The sequence below is a fragment of the Neodiprion fabricii genome, chromosome 6 (genome assembly GCF_021155785.1).
Source record: "Neodiprion fabricii isolate iyNeoFabr1 chromosome 6, iyNeoFabr1.1, whole genome shotgun sequence".
NCBI classification, from domain to species: Eukaryota; Metazoa; Arthropoda; class Insecta; order Hymenoptera; family Diprionidae; genus Neodiprion; species Neodiprion fabricii.
The window spans coordinates 16,915,831-16,925,255 of NC_060244.1; the positions used below are offsets into that span (position 1 = coordinate 16,915,831).

Consider the following 9,425-nt stretch of genomic DNA (forward strand, 5'->3'; position numbering starts at 1 on the left):
GCATATAATTGTAAGTGACTAGCCGGATGGATTTCCGGTGTCAAAGAACACTGAAAGTTTATGGCAACATTAAAATTGAATTACGAGATTTCCGAATTACCGGAAAACACCTGGTGGAGTTCAAAAAAATTCAATTTACGGTCAGAGTCTATATGTCTTATTATTGAGTGTTCGGTCCAAATAGTGGGCAAGGTATCCTCAGGAAATTCATCCGCTTTCTGATTGACCGGGAAATGATTCCAACTCCAAAATTCTTCTTGCTTTCCGAAGTACAGCTGAACGCGTTGCGTGCGTGTATATTGTATTGCGTTAGTTAGGCGCAATTACTTGTCGCAAAGCTGTCTGAAAGAGCATCATTGAATAAAACGTGGCTGTTACAAATACGTGCTTGCCGGTAGTTTAAAAGCTGATTTAAGTCTGAACGTCAGCAGATTTGAGTGCTGAAGTGCTGATTAGAAGGTAAGTCTAGTACCTCGAATGCCAATTCATGTAACAAGATTGGTTATCCGTCAAATTCGCAGTAATGTAGTGGCGACACAATAATTTCTCAGTAGATGCAATAATTAATATATAAGAATAATGAATTCTTACAATTGGAGTTACCAATTTTTCGAAGGTTCAACATCGAAACGAAACAGTTTGATTATCAAATATATATCAATTATTTAATATTTCTCCAAGTATATATACAGTATGAATATTTACAAATAAATTATACACAATCTGGATATTATACAGATAGTAATTATAGGAACTCTTGCACAGTCTCTGCATTACATAATTTGAGCAATTATCGCCATGTAACTAATTTTTCGTTACATAAAACTTGAAATCTATAAACACAGTATTAATATGTACAACTTTACCGCAAGAGAACGGTGAAACTTAGCGCAGGTATAAAATCATTGAACTTTAGCGATCGGCGAGATCGCACCGCGGAAATATTTTCGTCTGCAAGTCAGGGTAGCCAACTTTAAAAAACTCACTCGCATCAAGTAGCGCACTGAAATTATGTTGATACGCTGACTTGTAGCAGTTATCAGTCATCAGTCATAAGTCAGTTGACAATGAAAGTTTGCCAAGCCTTCCCGGTTGACTGCGTCGACTATGTGAGACCTGCTTAGCCTGGAATCGCATTGCCTACATAACCTCCGTAAGCCGGGTTTGAGAGCTGAAGCTTGTGGTGGCCAGCCTGTATGAGAAGACGACGAAGCTCGCGCATGCGCAGTCGGATGCGCAACCTGCAACGTTATACCATTTCTTCTCGGTAGATTAACGATTTTGGTGGCACCTCGCACATCTCTCCTCACACATAGTCCAGCTTATCGTCTACCGGCGTTCTCCTGCAAACCTTGAGGAGAACAACAACCGTGACGAAGCTCAGGGCGCTGGCACATCCGGCCAAAATTGCCAAGGGCTGAACACTCGAGTGTGCTGCCTCCAGGGGAGCGAACTGAACGGATTTGATAGTCGTGTCGATCTCAAGGGCGAAGCTGCCGGGCCCGTCGTTGGACGCAACTCGGACGAGGTACTTGGTTCCAGGAAGAAGAGATATCTGGGTAGACTTGGCGTCGGCGACCTGGTTGCCCATCAGCCCGCCGGCTTCCGGTTCCCAGGAGACGATGTACGAGGCTTCACCGGTTCCCTTCTCCACGCTATTCTTCGACGTAGTTTCCATCAGGCTTGGCTCCTCGCCGTAAATCTCAGGTCGTTCCTCTTCACTCTGAACGCCGACGTCGGCAAGGATCCTGGCGTTCTGTTCGTCGAAGTAGCTTCTCGCCCCGGGCGCGAAGTAGAGTCTGATCCTGTCCGCGGCAGCAGAATCACGGGGCTCGAAATTCCGCGTCGAGCTCAAGGCGTTCCGCAGGACCTCGTCGTTCTCGAAGTCGATTGCCTGCATCGCGGAGTTCGGGTTTCCGATTTCGCCGTTCTCGTTGTCCTCGACGGTACTCCCGCTCCAGCTCAGACTCGCCTCGAAGAGGGCGCCCTCCCTCAAACTCTCCAGGGTCGGCTTCCAGAATTCCCCGCTGTACTGCCGCACCCCGTTTTCAGCCACGACCACGACCCACGTAGTCTCGTTCACCGTCATGGTTCCTCCCCCGGGGACCTGATCCATCTCTTTCCACTCCGCCTCGATCTTCCTGAATACTATTGCCACGTCGTACGCCTCCAGGTACGCCGGCCCGGCCATCGGCGCCGGCAATGTTGAGGGCAGGAATTCCTCTTCGACTCTCGTTCCGTGGTAGGCGCAGGCCGTTTTACACCCGGATAACTGTTGGGAGGAAAAGAGAAAATACGGTCAGTTGGGTTTTTACATCTGAATTAAGCGCACAAAGGGTACTGGACGTGGAATTTCAGAGAGCGAGCTGTGCTCGGGAAAGAAACAAGTTGGCATTTTACTGTTTTTTTCATCGTTTCAGGTCGAAAAAATTTAGAAAAAAGTTACACCTCAATTTATTGCTTAATGATTTGGACAACTGATGTATTTACGCAAAACGTATTTGAAGATTCTACCGATCATCGTCAGATTAACCATCCAAATTTCTTCAATTTGTACAATACAATTCATCGAGTAAGCTTTTGGTAAATTTTTTTTTTCCGATCATTACGCCAAGATGACTATAATTTGTTTCATTCAGAGCGAATTGGTCGCTGGTTGTTTATGATATCCAAACTTAATATAATTATAATACTTTACAATAAAAATTCCGATGCACCAAAAGTACAAAATTGTATCTTTTCGTTAATCTTGTAAAAATTACCAATACCAAATAGAAAACTAATTGAAAACAGTTCGTGATGCTTGTGTAGCAAAAAAAAAAAATCTGACGCGTGTAACTTCAATAATCTTACGATCAAAGAAAACTTAATCGGAAGTTTGGTTCACAGGTGTGTTAAACGACTGGAAAGGTTTTAATCTTTTTCGTATCGTCTGTTTGTCAAAATTATTATTATAAAAAATGAATATAACGATAGCTTATTTTTACTAACGATCCTGCCAAAAAATTCGTATTGTTCCTTTTTAGTGAAAAATGATTCACGTCACTTTGTAACGTCACTTGGAAAATTTTCCGAAACATTCCGAGACTCTGAGGGGTGGAAACTACTAATTGTGTTAATTATCGGTGTGGAATGGTACTTTCGTAAGAATGTAGTTATTATCCAGTAGTGAGCACAGCATACGCTGCGATAATAATTAGTACCGGAAACGCATTTTCTCCCATATAATTAGGCGTGCGCTAGAATTCTTCTAGCACAATAGAATTTTCATTCGGCAACGGAAGTAAAAAATTTCAAGTCACATTAATGGCTATCGCGTATTAAGTGAACGTTCGTTCCACCTGCCGAGGCCTTGATAAGACAGTGCGAGCGATGCACGGAGAATCTCCTAATTCTCATGCGCTTCCCGAGATAATATTTGAAATCCCGTAACGGTAGTGCTGTTTTTCCAAATATTTGACGAAGATTACGATCGTTCCGCTAGGTCAGAAAAGTGGGTTGTCCTTCTCCTGTTCAATCTACCGTTTAAATCAGCAGGTAGACGCCTTAGAAACTCGGGCGTCGTAAAGGTTGAATAGATTTTCTTTCAAAGATAATCAAACCCTACATGGACGTGACTTACGCGGAGGTAGCGAGCCCTTGGGACGTCAGATTTTCGGCCGTATATTCTTCACGAAGGGGAAAAACTTCGGTTCGCTTGTAAAAAGAAAAATTTCATAATGCTTTCAAATTTTGAGCGCAGAAATTTTATTTCAATGCTTTCGGTGCTTCGTCAAATATATTATCTAATTAATGTATGTTGTTCGATTGCTTATAATTTTTGCGTGATCGTTCCGTCGGTGGACAAAAAATCTTCGATCAATAACGTTTTACATGAATTGTAACGTGGAACCGATGAGAAATATACACGAATTGTTTGAATAGACCAGATTTTACACAAGCTTGCGCACTCTCTGATTGTGTATTACACACGGGCCCAGTTTTATATTATTAATAATTAAATCGAATCACGAAGTTCTGCGGGCTCGTTGTCTCGGGGTTACGGCCTCATTTTGGATAATAACGAAGTAAGGGTGTGCCGAGCTCACCGGTGCACAAATTGATTTGTAAAACTGCTCAATTGCACGCGACTCGTGGGGATATTTCATTTGATTTGTGTTTCGATCCTGCAGCACAACATCATGCTGTATTGAAGATTGAGATTCTCTCGCGTGCAGACGCATCAGTTACATTCCATCGGTCTTAAATTGGTTGTACAAAGTGTACGGATGCGTACTACAGATGTGTCTATATAATGAAGAGATAATGAAGAGAGAAAGGATGAAAGGCAAGAAACCCGAAATTGACTCGTTATATAATTTTGTTTTCGGGGACGGGCCGAGAAATTTTTTCATCTGTTTTCATCATGAACAGTTGAGGCTCCTAGTTTGGTAATTTTCCTCGTGGAGCTTGTTATCTAAAAATGTTACGAAGCGTCTTATCAAGTTTGTTGAAGAACTCTCCAAAGTGGGCAAAGATATAGGAAAAAAAATGAGCGAGCCATAAAACGCTAAAACCAAATTTCAGCTTAAGTCTATTCCACAGGATTCAAAATTATTTGTCACTTCAGGAGTTGCTATAAAAGACAAGAGAACTACTAGAACTATTAGGAAATCGATATTGTACTATTGTCAACTTTGTACAGAGATTGTTTGCACAGTGTTTCACAACAAATTTCAGGTACAAGTTACGACCGGAGTCGTTAGAATCGGAATTCAATCAATTTACATTATTTGTCAAAATATCAAGAAACCGAGAAGCTGAGATTTATTCTACTTTTTCGTATCATTGAGTAATGTGATTATAAATTTATTTCGAGTTTTTCAGCCAGAAATTTCTTTGTACGTTTGAATAAAAAAGTTCATTTTCCTTCTATATTGCTTGCGACTTGATTTATTAGTACATACATATCTATGTACATTGTAAACATACATCCATGCGTAATACGTTCTTTAGCTGGGCATTTCAGTCTGTCAAATCTCTCGTAAAGATCTCGTCATCTTTTTTTCAAGATGTTCAAATCACTTTTCCACCTTTTTTCGACCGCCCAAAGACTCGAATTTCGTCTTTTAGTATCCCATACCATTCGTAACACACTTACACAAATTTCCTCGTCAACTTGGCAGACGGATCCCCAAATACTCCAGTTGTTTTCCAGAAAGCCACAGGCCTCCCAGCACTGTAAGAAAAGAATAAAAATAAATAATGAAAGCGGTGTAAGAAAACGAAGAAGAGTAGCAGAAGAACGAGAAGAAACGGTGATGAAAAAGGAGCAAGTCTTGGGTTAAAGGTAGACCATGAATTGGGCGATTTAAGTGGAGGCTTAAATTAGGGCTTGAATCGAGGGCCGAATCGCTGTTATACTTCGGCCACGGTCTCTCCCAACGAACCGCAGTACCGCATCACGACTCTGCGCCTTCTGTTTATATTTATTGGGGTTCATCAAGCGCGTCGTCGGGGCGGCCGATTTTCCACTTCGGAGAAACAGTACAGGAGAAGAACTCTCTTAACGACTGTTCCGAAACGGTTCCCCGATTTATTTGTCCTCAGTTTTTTCGCCCTCCCGTTTCTCTCGCCTTGATTACCTCTTTTCTTTACAAGTCGGATGCATCGCGTGGACGGTATATATATTATTTTTAATCAAAATTTCATATCCGCGGGTGATTCAACTTGCTCAATTTTGATTCGTTGATTCGCTGACAAGAAATAAAATTCCCTAGAACAGTGACACTCGACCATAACCTCTCGCCTACGATGCTGGTAACATTTTTACTATGTTGGCTGCGGTTATAAACCAGACGAGTCGCGATCATCGAGCGGGTGCTTTCAAGAAGAACTCTCGGTATACGTTATACGAGCATCGAAGATCGAGCATGAAGAACAGAGAGAAACCGAGCCGAAGAACGTGAGTCGATAGAAAAAAAGCTGCACCAAAAATTCGATTCTCGATCTCACCGACAGATGGCGGCCAACCGGACCCCGGGCCGTTGTTTGTTTCCCTTTTTCCATTACCGTGTTTTCCCTTGGCCTTTTTATTCCTATTTCGACTCCGCTTGCTCCCCGGGGAACAATTGATCATTGCCGACAACCGCGGTCCACATGCACAGGCAAAAAGGCAAATTGTACAAAGCGAGTGCGCTGCGCGGGTGTATGAAACCGCTTCATTTCACGGGGAACAATCGACGCGATCTCTGAGAGGACAGGTACGCGTACCACCCAACCAGATGGGCATAAATTTGAATCGATTTCTCTCGATCGCTCGGCGATGCTCACCACAGGCATTATACACACGCCAAATGAGCAACGCCCACACCAGCGTCCATCTGTCGCCCTGGCAGAGCAAGGCTGGAGGAAGGCACGTCCCAAGGGGGGCTGGTCTGACTGCGAGGGACACCGGACCACCATGATTTCAGCTACGGCGCCCCATAAAACTGACGGAAAGATTTATCGCCATTGTCACCGAGACAATGTACACGCTGTGCAGAGCAGTAAGATACGCGTCTACGATTTTTACCGGATACGCTGTCTCTCTACGTGAGGCGACGTTGGCGCAGCGGCGCGCATCGTCCTTCCGTTCAAAGTTCATCCCCCGCATCCCGGTTATTCCGAAAGCTGTTTACGGCGAACGGAAAATGAACAGACCTTACGCCATGCCCTTTCATGAATTACGGATGACTCGCCTCCGGTCGGGATTTCGATTACACGACGCGTAGGCTTCGGTGATTTCTGCAGCCTTTCTCGCCCCAAGGATATTACCGGGTGTTGGGAACGTGATCGGAAAGACTAGCTCACAAGCAGCGTGCAAGGAAAAAACATTCGTTTTACGATTGAGGGGAAATCTCAGTTGAAACGGTCGAAGTAATTACTTCTTCAAGCAGAAGTGGAGATAGTTGGATGGTTTCATTATTCCCGCTATATTGGGTAGAAACTGTAAGAGAGACTACACAAAAAGTAACTTAGCCATAATTCGAACCTCAAGTTACGAATCGAAAGAACGTGAAAATCAATTGGGATCAAGTTTTCCTCACTTACCATGTAACAATTCGAAGTATCCTTGCATTCTTTGGCTTCCTGATGACGCCGAAGACACAGAGATCTGCACTGAGCGATTCTCATCGACGGGCCAAGATCAAATCCAGCGGTAACAGTGACCAAGAGGGCGAAAAGTACCCACTCGAGTTCCATTTTGTTCTTTAATACAATTTATGCCTTGTAATGTAATTTCACACCACCTAATCACTAATTCCTACATGCACGATATTACACGACGCACGGAAATCTCTATCGCTATCATTAAAGCGCTCGCGCTAGATTCTCTTCTAAATCACTGAAGAACTTTTTGTCGCCGCGTGAGTTCCGTTCCGGTTCGCCGTTGGGCCGCGGTTCTTCGTCGTTCGAATTCCAGGTCAACTCTGCGGCTCCAGGTTCGGGAGTTTTTCTTTTATAGCTTCCCGTCCCCCACTCCTTGAAACCCTGCCGCCCTCCCCCCCCCCTTGCCTTGGGTCTCGGCCACCCCGAACCAACCCTCGTAATTACCCCGGCTCGCCTGTCTTCCTTTCGTTCCCGCCGTTCGCGCTGCTGTGGCGTGTTATTTCGTGGATATTATTCCGCCGGCATTGTGCACGTGTGCTTGTGAAACTCATTTCGTAATTGACCGGGATGATCACAGAGACCCGAACTACTGCGAAGGGAAAATATCACCCCGGGTGAAAATTCATTGTGCGTACGAAAAAAGTCGGCAGTTTACACGAATTTATTCACTCATATTGAATCAGGCTTCGGGATAATGGGATTCCGGAGGAATAAAATCTGCGAGAGTTTCGGGGAATTTGTTGAAGGTTAATAAAATTTTTCCAACAAGTTCGGAGCTTCTTTTTTCTTTTTTGAAGAGAATTTCGATGCCCGCAGAATTTACTCGGAGATATCGAAAAAATTTTTAAGGAAATTTTGTCCTTGCTCTACAAATACACTTTTGATATTTCAACATCCTCTGAAGATTAAACTGGATGCAACCGTACGTAGGTATCGTAGTGTTTTTCCGTGGGGAAAAATTCAGGCCTGCAACGTTGGGTGGGGGAGAAAATAATTAAATAATAGTACGTGAGCATTGAAGCGGAGGTGGGTAAATTTTTTCCACCAAGTTTTTTCCTCGCTTCTTCGTTTTCCTTTTTTCCTTAACGGTCGGTTGGTCGGTTCGATTGACTGCGCGAGGATAGAATTTTTGTTATTCTCTTGTACAGGCATGGGCCGAATTCTTGGTATTCGACGAATTAATAGTGCCAATTTATCACGGTGTTACACATACACAAGAGTGTCTGCTTATATATCGTGGCAATCTTCTCCGTCACCAATATCATACATGTCATACACGTGTGATACGTGAAATTAATCGCAAAAGCTAAGAAATATTGATGGCGTAATCCGATTGTAATCATTTTTAGGATTCGGCTTGTTTTTTACTCCGTTTTCGTTTTACTTCTTTCAGACTGTAGAAACAGAAAAGCCTCGGTGAAAAATTTGCCTCGAACGTATTAACTTTATGTTGTAACTAACAGCCTCGACTTTTCAATTTCCATACATTAATTGAAATGTGTACCTGTTTGAAAAAAAACGGATCATTTTAATTATACACTCAGCGGAAGAGTTCAACAAGTAATCTGAAACTCTAAAAAACAGACTCTATTCCAGTATCCTAATAGCTTTTGATAATAATATTTAGCTATAACCTGCGTCCATTTGAGAATATATAAAGCAATCTTCAACTTGTTAATCAGCCTTTGAAATTGAAAACTCGCAGAACTTGAGACGCTTCTTTTTAGTTAATCTGATCATGACTGAATAACGCAGGCGATAAAAATCTTCTCAAACTTATTAAAAAAGATCATTTCTTTGTTTGCTGTTATACATATACCAAAGGTATTGAACAGTGTATCAAAATTCATATGTATATGACGAGGGACTTGAGTTTTCAAAGTTTTACCTCACTTCGTTCAATTAAAAGTTATCACCAATGAACAAAAGCATGTCATACATCTGATAAGTTTCTGTTTGCGGTACGATACGCTAATTGCTGAACCTTCGTTCTATTTTAGACTAAGCCTGAAAAAAAAAATCACGTATTTCTTTGCAAAGCAAAGCTTTTTCCGTGGGAAAGTAAAAGCTATTTTCGAATATTATTAAATCTCTTATTGCGGCAACTGAATCATTATGATCATCATACACAACGAAACATTTAACTTCCCGCGCCACTTAATTTTCCCAGGTGGGAACGATCGGAGCAAAATTTTGAATCGCTCGTTTTTCGGGTCGGATCGACGATCGCAGCCGGAGGCAAGCAAAAAAATGAAGCGCAAGAGGCGACAAAATTTGTCCGCTATAGGCATAAA

At 42.6% G+C, this 9,425-nt stretch overlaps 1 protein-coding gene across 1 annotated transcript; it reads right to left on the reverse strand.

Annotated features, from left to right (window-relative positions):
* Nucleotides 1-759: 759 nt before the first annotated feature.
* LOC124185549 lies at nt 760-7,425 on the reverse strand. The gene is made up of 3 exons (XM_046576426.1): nt 7,072-7,425; nt 5,141-5,218; nt 760-2,272 (listed from the first exon to the last, which is right to left on the reverse strand). The coding sequence occupies exons 1-3, from the start codon at nt 7,222-7,224 to the stop codon at nt 1,307-1,309; spliced, it is 1,197 nt and encodes a 398-aa protein (XP_046432382.1). The 5' UTR covers nt 7,225-7,425; the 3' UTR covers nt 760-1,306.
* Nucleotides 7,426-9,425: the final 2,000 nt, after the last annotated feature.

Coding starts and splice junctions, on each gene's coding strand:
- LOC124185549 (XM_046576426.1), bottom strand. CDS start 7,224: ATGGAACTCGAGTGGGTACTTTTCGCCCTCTTGGTCACTGTTACCGCT. Junction 5,219..7,071: donor ATACTTCGAATTGTTACATG/GTAAGTGAGGAA, acceptor CTTTTCTTACAG/TGCTGGGAGGCCTGTGGCTT. Junction 2,273..5,140: donor AAGTTGACGAGGAAATTTGT/GTAAGTGTGTTA, acceptor TCCTCCCAACAG/TTATCCGGGTGTAAAACGGC.